Source organism: Propithecus coquereli, unplaced genomic scaffold (genome assembly GCF_000956105.1).
Source record: "Propithecus coquereli isolate 6110/MARCELLA unplaced genomic scaffold, Pcoq_1.0 Scaffold27, whole genome shotgun sequence".
Classification (NCBI taxonomy): domain Eukaryota; kingdom Metazoa; phylum Chordata; class Mammalia; order Primates; family Indriidae; genus Propithecus; species Propithecus coquereli.
The window spans coordinates 5639707-5661667 of NW_012148285.1; the positions used below are offsets into that span (position 1 = coordinate 5639707).

Here is a 21961-nt window from a genome sequence, read left to right on the forward strand (position 1 = left end):
TACTAGGATATATTATAATGACCAATAATTAAAACATTGATAATAATTATAAAATGTTAAAACTAGTGTCATTTACTTTAAACCCAGGAGACACAAGTCTCTGTTTCCTGCAAAAGCAGGACACACATGTTCAGAGTATTCATAAACTGAGAGATGAGCTCTCCACGCTGAGAGGTTAGCATCATCTGAGGGGCTTTTCAGGCATTACCTGTACATGGGAACCACTCTCAAAGATTCTGACTTAAATGATTGGTGAATGGGTCTGGTCATTGGTATGTTATTTTTTAAAAATCCTAGCTGAAACTTTTTTGTTAAAAAACAAAATCCTAGCTGGGCAGTCAGGGTTGAGAACCTCTGCCTTAGAACCAATAGATACCCCTGAATCTACAGGTAGAATGACTTTGTCCCACTGCTGTCTGGGGGCATTTTGGCTAATCTACCAGGCCAGAAGGCCAACTTCTTGGGTTATAGGAATTTTCTAGTGGATGTCCTTGGAGGGGTTTAAATACACATCTCTCTGTATATGTGTGTGTGTGTGTGTGTCTGTGTGCATGTGTGTGTATGTGTGTGTGTGTCTGTGTGTGTGTGTGTGTGTCTGTGTGCGTGTGCGTTAGGTTCAATATTCAGAGCACCGGATACAAGAAGAATCTTGCTAGGAATGATACCGATCCCGGGTTTTGTTTAACAATAGTGATATAACAGAAATGAGAGGCCACAGAATGAGAATTGACCCAGAATCGTCAACAATGAAACTGAAAACCAGTATTATGTTTCATGCAGGGAACATTGACCGTCCGGCCTTCCACTTGCCTATGCCAGAATTTCACTCTGTGAGTTCAGAGCTAGTTTCACACATCCCCTCCAGCAATACGGGCTGGCTACTATTTTTAATTGACTCTTAGAATTCAGCCATGAGTCATTTTTAGAAGGAAGAAGATTGCGAAGAGATGAGATTTAGCCTAAGGAAAAAAGTGGAATATGAGAGTGTTCTATGGCGGTCTGTAGGACTAATTTAAATGTACCACCAGCTGAGGCAGATATAGATTCTAGATGGTTGACCTATGAAAACCATCTTTAAAGATAAGGAAGTCTGGCGCTATAAGAATAAAAAGAAAGACCATGGCATATGCTATTCTATCATGTGGAGTTGTGGTTAAAGCAGAACATACTTATACTTACCTCTCTCAAACCTCAATCATATAGTCAAAGAGGAATCTAACCACTGTATTATTTTGTCTCAGAGGAATGGAAGATTCAGAGCAATATTAAGAAATTCCTCCATGGAGACATCACACCCATTGCTGACTGAATACCCTGTAGGCGAATGACTCCAATGCTCCTAAGCAGAACCTTAGGGTCTTGAGCCAAGCAAACTGTGTTCACATTTCACCACCACCACTTAGCAGCTTGCTCACATTATACAACCTTTCTGTGCCTCAGTTTCCTCATCTATAAAGATGGAGATGGAAAGGGGGATTGTAAAAAAAAAAAAATAATAATACATAGGTATGACACTCGGCAACTTCCCGACATAGATAAGAGCTCAATCAACGTTAGGTATAGCCTTTGCGATCAACATTCTCAAGAGTCGAGACAAACGTAGCCTTTCCGTTGTCCTTGATCAATGACCATTTCTTTATTTTTCATAAATTAGCAATTCTCTCTTCTCCCACAAAGCCTTCCCAAGTCAAACAATATTCCTGGGAAAGGTGAGCTTTGCAAAGAAAATGAGAATGAACTTGCAGATTTCTCAGCAAGATTTCCCAAACTACTTCATGGTAAGAAGTAGCTGTAGCCATGATTCCCTCATGAGGTGCACCGCTCTCTAGAGCACAGTGACAGTCGTGTCCCCTTGAGCTGGTCAAATAGCCAGGTCTGGGCTGTTGTTAAATGTGTAAATTACCAGATCTCTCTCCTGGAAATTCCGATTGAGGTGATCAGGGTCAAAACCCAGGAACCTGCTTTTAACAAGCATTCTAGGTGATCTGATGCTCACTAAAGTCTGAGCAAAAAATTAAAAAGAAAGTATTCGAAGTGATTCTTCAGTGAAGTTTTAGAAATGTTGGAGTAGAAGGAGAGGTTGAAAATAGGAGTTAGTGGTGGAAGAATTGGTAAAGATAGAATTAGATGCAGACACAGAAGGAAAAATGGAAAGACTCGCACAAGGATGATCTTGAGTAAGTCCATAGGAAATGGTATAATAAGAGGAAGCGGTGGGGAATCAAATACAGAGAGTGTGACATGATAGTCACTGTGGGCCAGCTTCTCTTTCAGAATGAGGTTTAAAGTCAGTTCTCCTAGCAGGCATCTAGAAAGTAACCTTTCCTGGACACAGTATCAAGTTGCTGTGGTTGCATCCTCAGAAGTCTAAGTAGCAAGGTTTCCCTGGAGGCCAAATAGAAGTTACAAAAAGAAGCAAAAGTTACTGTAAATTCAGTGATTCAACTCCCTTACCACTCTACATTTGTGCCATACTACTGCTTCTCAGCTGTGGCCTCATGATAGAATCACCTGAAGAGCATTTTCTAAACTACTGCGTTCCAGATCCTACCCTGACCAGTTAAACCAGAACCCACAGGGGTGAGGCCCCACCGTTACCACGCTTTGAACCTCTCTCTGAATGCAGGGATTGGCCAAGGTGGGAACCATTCAACTAGACAGGTGGTTCTCAAACTGAGAATAGTAGCACGTTGAAAATCAACTGGAAGTCTTTAACGACTAGTGATGCCTGAGACCCACTTACAGGGGTCTCCATTTAATTGGCTTTGAGTGTAGCCTGGTCACCAGAAATTTTAGAAGTGTACCAAATATTTACAATTTGCCACCAAGGTTGCTAACTACTCAGCCAGACTTTCGTTGTCATCAACAACCAAGGAGCAAACCAGTTTGCTGAAAATCAGGTGCATTTTGAAGTTCAAATCCTTGGGTCTGTGTTGAGAATAAATGGCACAGGGGTTAGCAGAAAGGCACAGACCCTGGTACAGCCTTCTTTCTCCTCCTGCAAGGTGGCCACACTGTGCAGAGCACACCTGCATTGCTCTGATCGTTTCAGTTTTCCTAAATTTGTTTGGGAATAGCAGACTTCCGAGCTACATCATTAATCTTGATCATCTCTCTCTCTGGTCATTTGGGGTAAATGGCTTCATAGAGAGGGTCATAGATGATCCACTTATGGGCCTTCTAAGTAATTTGTCTTAAAGTTCAAGGTAAGGAGGAACAACTGTAAATAAAATTGGCATGACATAGTTGATACAGACACCAATATGAAATCTGTGCCTTAGAACTCTGCCAGAATGCCTGACACGTAGGCCACTCCAACCAGTCCCTGATTTGGCAGATATGTCCTATTAATTGCACTTATAGTCAGTCGATGAACGCATAGTTCAGAGGGAGGGGTGGTCACACAGGTTGAATTCATGCAATTAATGAACTCTATAGAAAGGCACTTTTCTGGCTGTTTATGGTGACCTTTCTGGGATGTGATGGGGTGGATTATGTGATTAATAAATAAACATTTATGTAACTCCTTTGGCATTTCTGTAGAGTCCATGACATAATCTTTTAAATATCACTATTGATAACTCTTTGGGCTTTGAGGTAGATTTGATTTTATAGTCAGAAGTTATATTTGATTTTATAGTCAGAAGTTATCCAAGCCAACTGCTTTGAAGAGGGTGAAAGGGAGTAGTCTGTTTTGTTCAGAAACTTGTTCACGGATTATAAAGACCCTGTGGGTGAAAAGAAAATCAAAACATATAGGGTACCAAAAAAGAGAAAAACGGAAGGAAGAAAACAGAGAAATGGTAGCTTTTTTTTCTTAAGAGTTAAGTGCATAGTCTCAAAAAGCATATTTTCAAGGGCACCATCATATATTATAAAATTCTGGAATAATTAAAAAAACAGGACTAATATCTTTATAATCATACTTGTAGGTTACATTTTAAAATGTTTTCCTATTCAATCACCATTTTATGTCTGTGCTGGTTACTTACAAATGGCTTTCCTCATGTTTAGCACACTGGACAGTTTTTTAGGGAAAAGACAGAAATGGAAAACAAGCTAGCAATATCTTCTAGGGTTAGGGAGTATGAATTGGACAGAGCAGCCTAACTAGTTAAGCTCTGCCTCGTAGTTATGTGAAGGCCCCTTTGGGTAAATCAGCTTGCCAGTCTTGGTCATGGTAGTGTTCTTGTGGGCACCGTGTCAAGAGAGGTCCTTCCAAGTACTTACTTGGTGTACGTGTGAAAGACCACACCTGTAATTAGGAGTGCCCATGTCTTACTGCCCCTTGTGTACATCAAAGGTGAGTAAATCCAAACAAATATCCAACCAAAATATCTCCTTTGTTTCCAGGGATATTAATTTTATTGCTCCTCAAACCTAGGGAATCTGAAGCCAGATGTTGATGGGGTTCGAAACATCTGTGTCAGAGCAAAAAGATAGCAAAATTCCAACTACAGGAACGCATTGTTTTAAGAAAGGTGATACATGAACTTAGTTGTGACTTTTGTTATGTAGAAGAAAAACATTTAAAAAGAAAATACCACTCTCCCAGAATGTATAATTTTGTTTAGATTTTGGTGTGGAAATGACTAGAATTTTCAAATGAATGTTAAATTCTAGGGTAAAATTCAAATGGCAGCTTCATTTATATTCCAGGGTGTATCTCTTGCAACAGTGAAACTTTCTTAAGATGTTTTAAGAAATGCTCAATCGCTAGATACTTTTTGAAGCATTGAAACATTTCAACAAAACCAATCAATCACACTAAGACCAAAAAAAATGCATTTATATGCACAGTAAAATCTAACAAATGAGAACCCAAAGCCTCTCTAATGCTGCTGTTGAGGCATTTAAGAGCCTAGCTAACCTCATTGGGCTGTTTTTATAATCTCCCTGACATAGACATTCTTATTTCTAGAGAAATAAACGGTACCTCTGAATTAGAACACATTACATCGTGGAACTGTCACAGCTGGAAACATCTTAAGAGAGTTTTATTATCTTTCAGGGTTTACTAAATCAAAGTAAAATAGCATTTTCCCTTTATATTTTCTTTTTCAATACAGCATCATTAAAAATAATTTGGCAAGACAGGATTTTTTTTTTTCAGTTGATGAGTTCTCTTAACTTCTTTATATAGCAAGCCTAGTTTGATGAGGAAATTATTATCCATAACACAGCACCATATAAAATTCTTTTTTGAAATGACAGCATTTGGTTTTCTTTCCTTTTAGAAAAATTTTTGATATTATACTGTAATAATAAAGTCTGGAATTTTATAATTTTCCTAGTTAGCTGTAATATATACCCTTTTTCCTTATCGATAGTCCATGATAATTTTTTTAATGTAATCTCCTTTTAGCATAGAAATCCATATAAGTACAATTAGAAATGCTCTAGCTTTAGAAACATATCCTGGCATGATGTTTTGGTAACACACAGTATTAATACTCGGTGCAACAGCTTGTACATGGTCCATATTCTGACATCACCATGATTTCCTTTAAGAGGTCCCCGCATGCCTATTTCATGATCTTTCTAAACTCTCTAAGTCCAAGGTACATCAGCACATTTCCTTGCGACCTCCATTCAAACGCAGCCCCCTCCCTCCCCTCATCTGTACACATCAAACCAATTGGCAGAGAGCACATTCCCCCCTGAGCGAGCAGTATTGTGAATTTTATCTTCTCTTCCAGAAATCAGTTCGTCTTCGTTGCAGCAGATGAAATTTCTTGTAACACCTCTGCAGGTAACAAACATTGCTACTTCTTGATGCATCCATCCAAGTCTCAATATCCTTTTTTTTTTTTTTCCTTCTTCTTCACATGCTGCAGTTGGTCACTCTAGAAAGTTTAGTTAAGAAATAAAAAAAAAAAAAAAAAGATCATATATCTGTAGAGTATAGCTGAAGCCTTCAGGCTCTGCCATATAAGAAGACGTTAGGCGTTTTGCTAACTTTGATGTTTTATTTCTGGTTTTAATAATACATGGGCCAGAAAAGTAAGACTGTGTTGGATGAATCCACAATATAAATCTCATGGTATAATCAGTGCATTTATGGTAAAATGCCAAACAGGGAGATTAGGTACACAGATGTGTGACTTCCGTGTTTTTTGATGTATTATGTCTGGGTTCACAGAGATTGATATGTGAATTATTTGGAATCTTTATGGAATATTATAGGCTGTAAAAGACTGAATCTATAAAGCTAGAGGCATTAGGGAATATAATTATCTCTGTCTCCTAAGAAGGGGATCTTCATTCTATTAGCTAAAGATCCTCTATTTGCTTTCTCTTAAAACATGTCTCAAGTAGCAGGACTTAGAGAGACAAAGTCTTTCATTTTTGAGACCAGGACATTGCAAATTGCATAGTTGCATGATGTGTCCATCAAAATAACGCCTGTCTTTTTGCTTTGATGTGGTTCAGAACAGTTAACTTTGAACTTTTATTAGCATGGGATTACTTGATTAAATGCCAAGATAGGTGAGTGCCTTAACTAACACCAGATTTCTTTTGTTTCTCCTTTTTGTTTTAGTTTTGGTTTTTAAGCCTAAATTAGGACCAAAGGGTTTACCAGGATATCTTGCCAATGTTTTGCTTTCAGCCAATGAGGGAGGACATTACCGCTCATCCCTGTATAGTTGAGCGTGTCATGACCTTCAAAAACATGCACATTCAACTGAACCTTACAGACAGACACTAGTCTGCTACCTTTTACCAAAGCAGCAGTAAAGGAAGGCTTATTTGCCAATGCTTCACACCCCGTTAGAGTCTTTGGTGACAAAGAATGAAAGGGAGGACAGAGAGCTAGGAACGTGCTCCCAGCCTTCTATTTTCTAAAAGGCAGGGTCAGTTTTATTTATATAGTTGGTCTCAGCATTTACATGGGTTTCAAGTCTTACCGGGTGAGTTCAAGAGGTATGCATGCTCTCATTTTAAAGCAATGGCATACTCTATTTCTATAAAACCCCTTTGATGATGCCCTGTTTCCACTCCTGCTTAACCCCTAGATCCAAGTATCTCTGCTTCTCACTGTGAGAGGTGGCGACATCCTTAACCCTTCACTAATGCTAATAGTAGAGGGGTGATGGTTAATTGCATTGCTAGGAGTGGCAGGTGAATGTTTCTGGGATTCAAGAGTCATTTAACGTGTTCAGAGCCTTAGTAGAATGATGCATGCAACTAAAGGGAGAGCCTGCTTGGGATGGGAGTACGGATGGGAGAGAATGTTGATTTTAAAATGTTAAAAGGCGTCGTTTGTGGATATGCTGGTATTCCCAAGCTTCTACCTTCCCTGTTAAACCCTGTGCATGTTCCGGTGTGTCTTAGGTTATATTTTGACATCACAGATGACACATGGAAAAGTTACAACCTAGAAGGTAGATAGGTATTGATGTCGTTCCATGACTTAACAAACCCTGCCTTGTAAGCAAGTGATCCGCACACACTATTCCTAAAAGAAGCGACAGAAAATGAAAGTCTGCATGAGTATAGCAAGCGTTTCCATCTACCTTATCTAATTTAGAATGGCTGCTGAGTAAATTCTTAATGAATTGCTATCGATCACATTTCAAATTGAGAGAGAGATCCCTGTTCCTTTGATGGCCGTATTAATAATATGTTGTATGCTTCATAAGGTTCCATTTGAACTCTGAATTTTGAATCAAGCATGAAAAAGAAGACACCCATATCAATCAAATGTCAGATTATCTTCCAGCCAATCCACCCTCCTCGTAGAGTGAAAATGAAAAATAAGAACCGCTGGGTCAACAAAGGTCATGACTCCTGGTTTCACTGAAAGTCTTCTAGGACATCATTTCCTACATGTTGGAAAAACCCAGTGTACCCCCAGCCCACATTCGAAACAGCACAGTTGTCAGGAGTTCTCACCTTATAAAAACCAACACTCCGTAGGGCAGGTCTATCGATTCCTGGTATCTACTGGACATCAGGATTTGACAAAAGGCAAGTTCTGTATTTTTAAGTGGAGAAAGAAATCAACAAGATGCTTAAAATCTTAGTTTGGGGGCTTGATGGCTTTTATATCTGAAATTCTTATAAAAACACATTACTGTCACAATGCTGCCAACAGTGGATGCATGCCCTGGCCAGTTTTGTCTGTGGCTTAGAGTGGAGATGGTGAGATGAAAATCATTAAACAATAGCACTTCAGGATTTTTCTTTCAGTTCGCCAAGGAAAAGTGATGATTTGTACTTGGGATTCTTCTGTAGTGAATGCCAAAATGTCTATTTTGCTTTTGCTAGCCACATCAGTGGTTTTCATTAGCATTTGTGGCCTATGAGACTGTATTTACAGGGACATTTTTCTTACTCAGTTGCTTGAACAATGGTATTCATTGTTTTGTGTTTGTTTCGGTTGCTCCTGAGGGACACGTGCTGTCTTGGGTATCACTGGAGTCTGGCCTTTTAACCACAGGGCAGAACACCACCTGGGTGTCCACCTTGCACACTTGAATAGTTTCTCATTCTGTAACATTAAGAACCTGTGATGAATTGGATTCTGTAAGATATAGCAAAGGGGGGAAAATGATTTTTCCTTTTTTGTAGACTGGAGGTCTTCCTTCCTCTGTGATTCCTTAGGACTTTTCCAGGATGGGCTAGGGATTGTAGTGGTGGTAGAAGATGGGTCTTGTGTGAGAATGGAAGTTGAAAAGCAAGTTACTTATTTTGATGGGTGGCTGGAAATTCATGTCAGTTGGTTAATATCTATTGAATCACTGCTGTGTATCAGGAACTATTCTAAGACCTGGGAACATAGTAGTAAATAAGTCAGGAGAAAGCCCTCCATCAAAGAAAGGGCTTCCATTTTAGCGGACAGCAGATCCCAAACCCTGTATATGAATAAGTATATGCTTGCATAGGAAGTTATGCAATAGCTGTAATGAATCAAAAAGCAGGGAAGGGATAGAAAGTAGAATATGATGTTATTTTATACTGGACTTGGTGATCATAGAATGCCTCTAGGAGCAGTTAATATTTGAGCAGGGACCTGAATAAAGTGAAGACGTGGGCCAGGTAACATGCAGCAAGTGCAAAGGCCCTGTGGTTGAGGCATGCTTGAGGTTTCCAGGAGTAGGACATCCAGTGTGACCAGAGCATAGGCGTACAGGTGAGTATTTTAGAGATAATATCTGGGAGGTATCCAGGGGTCAGAGCAAGTTAGGACTTGGAGGCCATGGGAAATATGTGTGATAGGATGGTGTTGGAGGGCGAGTATGATCTGACTTATTTTTTTAAATGATCAGTTGGACTGCTTTGTGGAGATCAGCCTGCAATATTGCAGAAGCAGAAGAAAGGGCACCAACTGGGAAGCTCTTGCAGCTGTCCCGAGAGGGGTGACCACTGCCTCTCGGGACAGCTGCAGATGGCTATGGAATGGGTTGCTGAGATGCGGTTGTCTTTGAGCTGTATTTTGATGGAAGAACAAACAGGATATGCTGGCAGATTAGAAATGTGCAAGATCCAGGCTGTGTTAAATGTCCACTCCCTCTCTCTTGCTCTAAGGGTATATCAGTTATTTCTGTGGCGTGCCAAGGCTTTGCTGAATTGCTCAAGGTGTAATAAGTTGCTGTTATTTATCGAGCAAATTCCATGTGCTAGCAAGTGTGATAAATTATATATATATATATATGTGTGTGGGTATATATAACAGCTGAATGGGGTAGGTGTTATCATCTCTGTTTTGAAAAGTGGAAAAAAAAAAAAAAGTATTCTCAGGGCCAGAGAGGTTTGGTAACTTTTCTGCAGTCACACTGGAGTCCCTGTGATACCAAAGCTCTTTCCACTGGGTCACACTGTCCCCACACATCCTGCTATTTCCCTGACCTTGGAACATTGACTTTCTGCCTCCAGAAGGAATTCTGCTTTCTCCGGCTGTGTTGTCTTGCTTCTGGAACACTAGTACGTGTGAGTTGGAGGACATGGTTGACATTTCGAGGGGACTGCAGCACACTGGACGGTTCTCTAATGGTTGTTCCACTGGAGGTTTCTTAAAGTCGTCCCCTTCAGACGGCAGATGTATGTTAGTGCTCTCGTGTGCTGGGCACTGGCTCAGGTGTAGGGATGGAGATGCCTGGTTTCAGGGAGCATGTTTTGCATTAAGGGAGATGGGTGGCTGCACAGACAAAGTGTATTCTAGGTCAATTTGCCAAATGTCTCTTTTTTTGCTGAAAAATCAAATAACCTATTCCCTGAAAACCACCAGTTTGAACCAGTTGTTTTTTGCCACAAAAATCCAAGGTGGAAAGGTCCCAGCCTCTCCCCACCCCCAGGCAGTATGTGTGTGCTTGGGGGCGGGGGGGGGGGCAGGTGTAGGCTGGGACCCTCTCCAGCAGCAAAGCCTGCTCCCTGCCAGGACCCAGAGTGGTGATCAGAGAAGCCAGGCTGGGGCCACATTCCTAGTTCCTGATGAATATTGGACATGGCCATGGGGGCGGGGGCAGTCTGTGAAAAGGCCTTGGCCAAATGAACCCATCTGCTGCCCCCCCATGGGACAGGCTGCTATGCAGTTTACGAAGTAATTATCAGAGGCAATATGCAGCCAGTTCAGGGGCATGGGGGGGGTGGGGTGCCCCGACCCCCTCTTCCACCCTTTAATCCCTACTTCTGAGCCTGCACACAAAACTGCATTATATTTAGAAGAAATTTCCAGATTGGCCATTCTTCTAATTGATCCTTTGGCAAGTCTCATCTAATTGTCTTCCTGGTGTGTTGGTGATCTGATTATTCAGCAAGGTTGTCATGCAGCAAATTGATTTGTGGTTAATTGGTCTGTTTCCAATACAGTGTGATGGTTATTATAATAGGGGAAGTTCAGGGTGCTGAGGGAGCCTATAATCAAAGGATCTTTGTTTCAGTAGCAATCCCATCTATTGTAGAGCTTACTGTGGACAAAACACAGTTCCAAGTTATGTTACATGCAATAACAATATAAAAAAGATATTTAATTTTTACAAGTAAACTGCTAAAGATATCTAGGTACGTCTGAATTAGCCTGAGTGGAAAAGTGCTGTATCAGTGCAGAATTAAATAGAACAGTGGGTCTCAAATTTTAGAGGAGTCCATAAAAATTCACCTGGAGAAATTTGTTACAAATGCAGAGCCCCTTTTGTCATCTTCTTCCCCTGCAATGCTGAGTCCCCGGTCTGGAGAGGGATAGAAACACCCCGCCATCCCCCTATGCGGGTTAGGCAGGGTGTCATGGCGATTTCAAAGCACAATGGGAACTTCTTAGTGATTGTGGTACAGCAGTAGTAGACACAAAAATGAAACGTTTTCTAAGAGGGAAGGTAGTTTCGAGTTTTGCATCAAAGAATGTGCCTCTAGGTCTTTTATGGGAGGTGGCCTCCCAGAGCAGGGAAACCGCGTATTCCCCAGCAGGACATGCAGTGCCCTCCCAACTCCCAGGGAGGGGTTGCGACCCTGCTCTGATGAATCCAGAATCAAGGTTCTTACCTCACATCTGCTCTGTTGGGATTCAGAACAAGACAAGGTTTTCAGCCACACTGAGAAGGCACAGAGCGGAGGATGCCATCTGCTTGCCATGGGTAAAAGGTCTTTGCCTTTAGGAGTTGGATTGATGTGTGACAGGATCCTTGTGCATAAGCAAGTTCAGTGGCTTTCCCTGTAGAAGCTGAAGATGCTTTCCATCCTGCTTCCTGGGGGGAAAATCATGGGGCAAGCTAAGGAAGTGAGCAGAAATCACAGTCAGAAATTTCAGAGCCAATTCCAGGTTGTCGTCTCTCTTTGTGTCTCTTTTAGAGGTTTTGCTGTATTTGGAGCTGTTTTCTAGGTGTTTACGGTTACAAGACTAGTTCTGTTAAAGGGCTTGGTCACCCCCATGGCCAACAGCTGTGTAAGTCATTGCCCAGAGTAAAAGTAAAACTAGGAGGAGGCTACAGTAGTCACAAAGGAGTATTCCTGTAGTGAACATAACTGACCCACTGAGATATGAGGCCCAGAACTCATACCGTTCTCAAGTCTTTTCAAATATATCCAAGTAGTTCTCATCTTAATATATTTGGGAGGTTTTTTTTTCTTTCCTATTACAGCAAACCAGGATGTGTAGCCTGAGGTCATGGGAATCCTCCCAAATCTTGGTCATTGTCTTCTCACACTGTTGCACATAGTATTGGCCCAGACCTTAGAGCCTGAAAGTTATGGGCTTTGAAAACGGAGACTTTACACCCTGCACATTTTGTGTCATCTGATAGATGTTTACTTGTATAAAGGTAAGAGACTGACTGTTCATTTCAGAAATCTGCTCAGGTGTCCCAAGCCAGGAATTTGAAAGATCTCTGTGGGAATCCCACAAGCTGAGGGGACCTGTCAGATTGTACAACAGCAAAATGGCCAAGAGCTTTTTCAGAAGCCCTGGGGCTCTTTCATTAGGACTGTGGCAGCTCAGTCTATGTCACTGCATTGATGAGTATATGGAATGGTTGAGTTGGAAAGCATAAATGCCTATAACACCTATATGATCGGAAATGGATTGATTTTGTTGTTGGATCAGGATGGAAGTAATGTCATAGCCAAGCAAATATGTATTCTAGATGCATGCCCTCTGGATGGTGGGGAATAAACAACTTATCAGTAATTAAACCAGTAACAATGCAAACCAAAGTATTGTATTTTCTTTAAAAAGGCCATTGGGAAAGGTCCTTAAAAAACATGTGATGAAATAGGATGACTATCTGGGCAGGATGAGAATCACTTCTTCCTGTCTACCTTGGACTGACCCACCCAGGGTGGACACAGGGACCATTGAGTGGAAAAGTGAAAGAAACAGGCCCTAACTGAACCATGGCTCTGCAAATAGCACATTGTTAGAACCACTGGGCCACTCATTGAGACATCCCATTGTGAATGCATACTCTGCAGTTCTTGTCTGTGCACCTTCTTGCTGCAATTGAAGAATAAAAGTTCTCAGGGGCATAAAAGCTCTTAACTATATTTTACTCTCTATATTTCAATTATCATGTGACTGTTAAAACCTAGTGTAGGGTAACAACACGACCTATTGTATCTCATTAGTATCCCACTTGTTTCAACTAGATTTAGAAGATGTTAATAAAAAGTAATATTTACATGTCTCAGTGGACAAAGCCGTTTAACAAACACGAATTCATATTTCCCATTCAACATAAGCTTAAGTTCAAGTATATCAATTTAAACTACATCTATAACTGACAAATTAGACACATCTTGACTCTAAAAGCACCTGTAATTTGATTGCTAGAGCTCCCTGGGATATTAGAAAAGACTCTCGCAGTTGCCTCTACAGACTAAAAGTCTGGTCAGGATTAGTCTGTGAAATACCGTGTAAGAAGCTGTGTATCATAATCTCCTATATATGTAGATGGCTTTCCTTTCATGCACCTAATCTGCGAGGGCTCAGAGAAGGAGATTTGCCTGACCCACAGGAGCCAAGGACATTATAAAGGCAGAACTCAAACCTGCATCCCCTCACCCCAAGCCCTTGGCTCTCCCCGGCGCCCCTGGTTACATTCTGGTTTTAACTTGTTGCTAAGGTCAAAAAGGTGAGGTCTCGTGACAGTTGAAAGGTGTGGCTAACTAGCGAGCAAAGCTAGTTTGGGTGCAGCCAACCCAGAATCATCAGAAAGTGCACCGGAAAGAATCTTTCTACTGAGTGATAGATCCTAGGGATGGGTGCGAGTGTCCTCCCTGCACTAGACAGAACGGACCCAGCCCCCATGGAGCTCTCATTACAGCAGAGGTAGATAAGTAAATAAAATTATTAAAGATTTTTCCATCTTACCTGAAGGGTTGGAGATAGCCCTTAAGAAATGGCAGTCAGAGAAGTAGGCATCTCTCTGGGGAGGTGGCATTTGATCTGAAACAAAGGATGACAGGTGCAGGTTGAAGAGGAAGATGAGGATGGAGAGAGGGGCAGAGGCAACTCCTGCAAGTTTGGATTTTATTCCGGGGTCAAGGGAAAACAACCATTGAAGGGTTTTAATCAGGGAAGTGATAGGATTAGACTTATCTAGATCTATATTTAGATGGATAGAGACAAAGGATGTATGGATGGGCAGATAGACTTGAGAGATTTGATAAATGTTTAAATGGCTGTTGGTTTGAAGGGGTAAGAGTTGACCAAAGGAAGTGAGATGTAAGGCTAAGTTGGTTTTGATGAACTACTAGGGGTTTATGGTGTGCATGGATGGGATGTGGGGACATAGAGAACATCGTGGCCTGATTGTAGCACTGCCCCACCACCCCCCTCCCTTGGCCAGGGATGGCTGGAGGATGAGCACAGGGCAGGTCAGCTCCCAGCACGGCCATCCTATGACATTTAACCATCACTCCCACTGAGGTCCCAGGGAATCACTGCTCTGCCTTTGGGCTGTGCTCAGCCAACTCTGAGGACATCAGCTTGCTGACGCGCCTGGCATTTCTGCTGCGAAAATAGTGCTCCAGTCCCCATCTTCCCTAATAACCTTGTGTCTAAATTGTAGTGTCACACAAGGGCGTGTTTAGAAATTAGCATTTGAAAAGAAGCCTCCTTGCTTTCAGTTTGAGCTGACATGGTCCCTTTTCCTCTGTGGAAATGAAATTTATTAATCATAATAAAACCATCGGATTCTGAAGGTAGAGGTCACCCTGAGGAGAAAAGGAGCCTGGCTCATTTGCGAAGACTAGTTCAGTGCTGCTGTATTTTCCTTCTGCCTTGGAAGAGAATGCTGCCAAATTATTACCTTGGGTTTTCCACGAAGGTTGAAACAATGCCCAGTGTTATAGCCCAATAAGGATGTACCATTTAAGTATGCAGTAGGAAGAGGTGGGGGCTATGTTTTCATTAAATACCTTCAGACTACCAGTATGTTGTCACCCCAAAAAAGGAAATTATTGCCACAGTAAAACCTGTCCCCAAATTTAAAAAATTGTCCTCAATTTGGATGTTCACATTCATTTTGAAGGAACACTATGCCATGGCCTCACTTAATAAATTCCCAAAGAAAGATTTTCAGTTTGCCTTTGCAGTTTATGTCCTATTCATGTAACCACGTTTGCCAAATGAAAGTGCATTAACAATAACCCTATTCACAGGTTTTTCTCTAGACCCAGGACAGAGTTGTATATCATTTCCTTACCCCTATTAGTATCCACTTCTAGTTAAGCAAGCAGAGACCCAGATCTCATGAGCAACCTCCACGAATATATTATGTCTTCAAAAACTTTATCATCCTTGTCCCCACACACCCTCTGCCTTGGGGTTGACTATTCTTTAGCTTCGCTGAGAGATTTGCCTCAGAAGAGAAACCTCCACTCACATCACTGCTTCTGAGGTTCAGGAGAACACCAGGATGATGCTGGAAGCCTCAGCTAGATTCTTTGAGCTCAGTGCCCCTTTGAAGTGAGGATGTGCCCGGCGCAAGCTTGGTACTATCATTTGTTTTTTTTTTGGGTGGGGGGGTATAACTTGGAGTCTGAGTTTAGAAGGTGGTCCTACACCCAGCTTCCCTCCCCACACTCCATGGCATGAGCGACCAAGGCAGACCTGGCCGCTATTCACCAACCACAGAAAGAAGATGTGAGGAGGAAACAAGATTGGGGAAAAGACAGGAAGGCAAGGGATAAGCACATGCAAATTGGACTATAAGGGATGGGAGTAAGATCAAGGCTGACAGTGCAGACAGACCATTTCTTCCTGCCTTGTTCCTCCATTCTTTAAAAAAATAACAAAAAAGGCAGAGTCAAGAGCTGTTGAAAAGCCGCTCAGATCCCACTGCGTAGCTGGTGCATTCATCCCCCAGCTGCTGTGAGTATTGGTTGCTAATGGAGTACAGCTGCTCCCTTCTCCAGAAAATTGCCCTCTGCCAAAGGGAACCACTTCCACTCAGCGGTGCGCCCCCCCGCCCCTCAGGAAAGCTCACGGCACATGCTTAACTTACAGGGGCTTTAAAACCACTTGCTTCAGAGTCGGGCGGGGCTGACTGTGGTGTGAAACTCTCACAGCATCAGGCTGAAGCTGTTCGTCAGCTCAGACCACATCCTTGCCTATCTTTTCCTCGCTCTGACCTGCTTGTGTCTCTCCTCCTGAGAGCACCTCTTCCATAAATCACCTGCACACGAAACTCCATTCAAGCTCAGCTTCCAGAGAACCGAACCTAAGATTGCCTCTCAGCTTTGATCCGTATCAACACAGCCCTGTTCTAAACCACCTCCAAGAAAATATCCGGCAGGTCAAAGCAGTACAGACAATGCTGGAGAACACACATGCAAATTGCTCCGAGAGAGTCGAGGCTCAGTTCTATCTCGAGCTGTGAACTTGAGCAAGCGACCTTAACCTCTGAACCCTAATTTCTGATTGGCGGCGATGTTCAGTTCCAGACTCCCAGTGCATCTGGTTTCTATCCCTTCTTCCTTTTCATTCTGAAACCTATGCTGGAAGCCATGGCAGTGGAGGGAGGAGGACAGCAGAGATAGAAAAATTTGAAGATGAGTAAATGTCACTAGGATATATTTTCTTCGAACGCCTCCCTTCCCAGAACCTGGCCACAGGTAGAGGAGGAAGCAGTTCGGGGGTAAGAGGCCCCAAAGCAAATCTCTAACTCTTGAGTGGGGTCGGGGGGGTTCCCCCGGCCCTTCCAGGGTTTTTTTCTTTCAATTCCCTTTCTTTTTTCCCTTTTTAGGCCTTTGGCCCCAACTTGCCCGGCCGGTTTGCTTTCCCCTTTTTTGTTCCTTCTTTTCTCGATTGCAACAGCTAAATCAGGAGGAAAAGCCAATCTCCGTTGAGCATTAACATATCCTCTGGGGGCACTGGGCTTCCTAAGACCACTCTTTCAACTTGTTTCTCTTTGCCTATCTCAGTCTCTGAGGTAGCTGCATGAGCAGTGTAGAAAAAGCATTATGGTGGGAAGGGAATATATATATATGTGTGTGTATGTTAAACATACCAATACGACCAGCCACGTTAAATGGATAAAAAAGAAGTGCATTGTGCACAGACGAAATTTTCTCTTGTTTCTTATTCCAAGATAAATAGGGCCCCCTCTACACTGCCTTGGTGTTTTGGATTTTATGATTATCATTACTTTACCTTATAATGGCATGTTACGGATTCGTCTTCACCTATGTTTTCCTTTCAGTTACGGACGAGTTTATGCTGCCGACCCCTACCACCACGCACTTGCTCCAGCCCCCACCTACGGCGTTGGTGCCATGGTGAGTACTGGCTCCTCCTCGTCCTCACTTCTTCCTGCTTCCCTTCCCTTCCCCCAGCTGGGACCTTAGTATGGGTTGACGGTTGATGTCCTCTCACTTTCCCGTAATTGAATTTGTCTCTTGTGCTAACAGCAGCTAAAATGCCACATTAATCCTCCCAGTAAACTTGATAAATGTCTTAATTTCTTGGCAATGTAGTGCATGTAAGTTATTATATTTCTAATTTTGCAAGTCTCACCTAGCGGAGCACTTACCTTAATGGAATAATTAGTCATTTTGATAATTAAATCCATCACTAACAGAATGCAGTGTCAATGCAGAACTTTTTTTTTTCTTTTTTTTTTCCCTCCCTTGCTGCTCATTCACATAGCCCCAAGGTTCCAGCCCCAGCACAGACTTCAGAGGAGCTAAGCTGCACACTTCCAGGCCTCTGCTGTCAGGCAGCTGAGAATCTGACTGCCTCTCCTCCCCTATTACAATTCATGTTTAAAGTCATAGTCGCCCAGGAAAGAAAATAGAGAAAGGGGCACACTGTGTGTGTGTGTACCTAGTACATAAGAAATTAGAAGGAATCAGCTGGGTTTGGGGGTTGTCTTTTGTTTTTCTTTTGGGGGTCTGGGTTTTTGTTTGGGGAAGGGGAGGGGGGAGGGCAAAAATGGGTGGTAAGGGCGGGGTGAATTTGCCTGTACTTGTTCAAACTTCTATGCACTAAAACTCTTCAGTACAGTAAGACGTGCCCATCACGTGAAAAGCATATGCAATCATTACAAAGCTTTGGCATGCAGTTTTCTGCTTGGATCAAGAATATCAGTCCTTATCCTACAAATAAATCCCCCAAGGCATTCATTGGAATCGCCAATACTTCTAGGAAAAGGAAATAGTTAAGTGCCACCACCTCATAGCCATTTAAAGCCATGGCCAGACAATTCCCTGGAGCTTGGTCATAGACATTCAACGACGATTTGGAAACATTGTTTTGCACAAGCTTAATTACATCAAGCAGTTCCTCTGTACAACTCCCTTCTCAAGATCAGATTCCATACAGACTGCTGAGCCAAGTCAAGCTAAGACGTAGATTGAAATTTTCATCCCGACTTTGCGGTCGGCAACTCTGCTTCAACACCTCGTCCGTTTGAGGAATGTGTTGGAAAGGAGAGTTGAATTACTACATTCAGTAAATCTTCTAAATTCAACCTAGAGTGTAGATCGAGCTTCCCCCAAGGGAACATAGGGTTAATTAATCAATCCAAGAAACAAACAAACAAAATGAGACAGTGCAAATCCTTCCATTGTCCAGCTTGTGTCAAGAGTCCTTTTAGCTAAGAGGACTGGCTTAACAGGATTAGGTCTGACAGGGAGTTGCTTTATAAGGAGCTATTGGGGAAGGTCAGGACTGGCCCTATCTTTAGTTCTCCGAGAATGACCTGGGATGGGTAGGGGGTGCCCCCATTTTGGTTGGTTTTGAGTGTCTATTTTTCACATTAGTCTTTTTGATGATCCACATGTTGCAAAAGGAAAATGTAAAAAACACACCCCTCAAATTGCTTTGTTTCAGAATGCTTTTGCACCTTTGACTGATGCCAAGACTAGGAGCCATGCTGATGATGTGGGTCTCGTTCTTTCTTCATTGCAGGCTAGTATATACCGAGGGGGATACAACCGTTTTGCTCCATACTAAATGACAAAACCATAAAAACCTTCCAATGTGGGGAGAAAGGAAGCTTTCCGAGGCCTGAGTATTGCAATACATGCAGTAGTGCATCATTTTAGCGACTCTAAAAAAAAAAAAAAAAATTAAAAATAAAAAGAGGAAAAAATTACATTTTTTATCTTATACCTCAGATATTTTGTTCTGTGTATTTTAATATTGTGGGTCTTTAATTTCTGAAGGTTCCATAGTTTGGTTGCTGGCTGTAGGAGTTTTTGTGGTTGATCTAGAGAGATGCTAGATATGAAAAGAAAAAAAAACTGGTTTAGGGCCATATCCAGAGTGCTATATTATGTAAATGAATTATATATGCTGAAAATTAAGGTACTGGGGGTATCAGCTGTTTGGGAAGAGTGTAAGTGACTATAGTAGTCATTTTTTTTTTTCCTGCATCTGCATTATTTTATTTTGCGAAAGGGGAGGTTGGGAGGGGCTTAGGGGATTGGAATTGGGGTTTGGCTGAAAGAAAAAAAAAATGTAGTAACTGATGAATCTGAACGACCCACTGCACCAACAATCATGTATCAACGGTTCTAAGTTACTCATTGCCAGTTCAAGCCAAAGGTTATGTTGTTAAGGGGGTGCTTCTAGTAGCACTTGTGCAACCGAGTCTAATGAAGCTGTGCAAACCCACCCTTTAAACCATTCCACCCGGCAGTATTCAGCTTCTTAACCAGCCGCTAGTTATTTAGGCAAAAAAAAACCCTGCTAGTTAGGCCATCGACAAGCATTCTTTTTATATTTCTTCCAGTATAATAAATTATTGATATCATTGCTGACTTTTATATTATGGGAGGGAAAAAAAATAACATTAATAAAAAGGTGATAAAAAGCACTGTTTCTATTTTTTTCTTTTTTTCCAAAAAAAGAAAGTAATAAAAACTTAAATTCTTTGTACCAGTTAAAAAAAAAATGTATAAAATTTACATCTGTGCAGTGGAGTTGTTAAGTTCTAGAAACAGTCTATGAAGCTTTAGTTTTAGCCTAAGTAGAACAACTGTTAGAGACAGACGTATAATTTTTATGGAATTACAATGATAATCATATTCGGATTTATAGAAGCATTTTACAAGTATTGCAATCATTGAGTAGAGATAATCATGGTATTTTCATCAGCTTGGTACTTTTTCAAACATGACTGCGTTGTGTGAGCAATCTGCAATTTTTCGGTCTGTGAGAGCCTGCCCTTCCACCTGCCCCCATTGCCCAAGGACTATCTCAAACCAGTTGTCTATAGTTCTGTCTGCAAGGCCCAGGACATTTGTCAGAAGGAAGCAAAAAAAAAAAAAAAGTACATCCACCTTCTTCATCTCCGAAGAACAAAGTCCCGCCCCACCTTTCTCGGCTGCGGGGCCAGAGCGACACACCCGAAAAATTGCAGTTTGTCTGTATTACTCTGTTTGGACTCTTTCCACGTTGTCCTGTTTACAAGTTAACCTGAGTTGGGGTATCTGTCACGGGTCTTCCTGTTTTTGTATTTAAATAAAAAACACAGCAGCAAGCTGTCCCCGAGTAGTTTTGCTGCCATAGTTAAATCCTCATGTGTACAGTGCAGGCCCTACGGCTTGCACTTTAGTTATCAACTCACCGCTGTGAACCTGCCAATCCGCTGTAACAACTCTGCTTTAAAACAAAACCAAACAAAACTGAAAAAAAAAAAAAGTGTTTGTGATCCAGCTTTCTCTTGTCATCCTATGTGCATGCCGTAAGATCAGTTGGATATTAAACCATCAATAAAGTTTCACGAGATTTGAAAACAAAGTTTCTGTAGCTTCGATATCTAAGACAGATTATCGTTCTCTTAAAAAGAGAAAAAAAAAACCAAAAGGGGGGGAAACTGCTTAGAAGCCAGAAGCATATAAAATGTTCTTTTCACCAAACTAATTTGGGTGGGGGAGGGGAGGGGCAAGGGGGTGTTTTATGGCATCACCAAGACAGACATTCTCATTCCCCCTCCTGGAAAACGAGGTTATGACAGTGGGTGCCTGGTTGATGTTCTTAAAGGAAATACATCATTAAGATGCCGTGGCATCCCACTCCGGAGGGGAGAAAGAGAGTGGGAACAGGCGGCTAAGGGAGAATACATAGATTTCTCTCAATTGCCTCAGATTTCAAAATCCAGAATTTACATTGTGTTTGGAATCACAAACATAGACTTCTTACTGTGTTGGTTAAAGTAAAATTCATTTGCAGTTTTGATTTTCATCAATGAGCTGTACTTTCCCCCATGACTGTGTGTAGTTTTAATAAAATCATTTAGAGCAAGTGGGTGCCAACTGATGTTACAGAATCTTTTGTCTAGGCACTCCTCCAAGATGCCAATAAGTCATTTTAAAATGTATGTCAGAAATGTAAACAAACATTTTGGATTTTTTTAAACAGTAATTATTTGGAATGTTTTCATTTATCTAAATAACTATTGCTATTATGAATTATGGAAAAAAGATTAATATCATGTGTGGCATATAGTGACTTCTTAACACACACATCACGCAATCTGCAAACCCAGAAAAATGTGTATATCTGTCTTTAGAAATTAGTGTTTATATCACTTACAGTGGTTTGTGAATAAAGAAAACTGGTTTGTAATATCAAAAAAATAAAAGCTTAGTCTGAAAAGGTATATGTGAGTTGGTGTTCTGAATTCTTTTGCTTCTGTGAGTGAGTTTCTTCAGGGGGTAGATTCGTGATCCGCACAAGCGACCGCGTTTGTGCCCACCAGGGGGTGCGGGGTGGGCACTGCCCAGGTGAGTGGTAGACTGCCCCACCCACCAGCACCCAGGTGCCTCCTGCAGGTGCCTGGGTTTTCTGGTTCAGAGGGCTTCTCTTCCTTGCTCATCTTTCTGAGGAAGTCAGTGGAACTAACCAGAATGTTTAAGAAAGAAATTGAACTAAGCTTAGCTATCCCCCCAGCATGGAAATGTCAATCTTCGGTTTAAAACAAAATGACAAGAAATTGTGTATTTCAAATAAATGAATATATGGCCAAGGCACTAACACTACTTTTTCGGAGACCTTGGATGAGGAAGATGAAAAAAA

General features: G+C 41.7%; 1 protein-coding gene across 7 annotated transcripts in view; it reads left to right on the forward strand.

Moving 5' to 3' along the window:
* RBFOX1 (RNA binding protein, fox-1 homolog (C. elegans) 1) overlaps positions 1-21543 on the forward strand; it is a 1551452-nt gene extending 1529909 nt beyond the window's left edge. For 3 of the 7 annotated variants that reach the window (XM_012647564.1, XM_012647568.1, XM_012647563.1), the window contains 2 exons: positions 17139-17214; positions 18770-21543. In XM_012647564.1, coding sequence (XP_012503018.1) covers positions 17139-17214; positions 18770-18892 — 199 coding nt within the window. In that variant the 3' untranslated portion in view covers positions 18893-21543. Of the gene's footprint in view, positions 1-5699; positions 5753-17138; positions 17215-17584; positions 17879-18769 lie in introns of those variants that run through there. The other 4 variants (XM_012647567.1, XM_012647565.1, XM_012647562.1 and 1 more) reach the window with 4 other exon arrangements.
* The last annotated feature ends 418 nt before the right edge of the window (positions 21544-21961 follow it).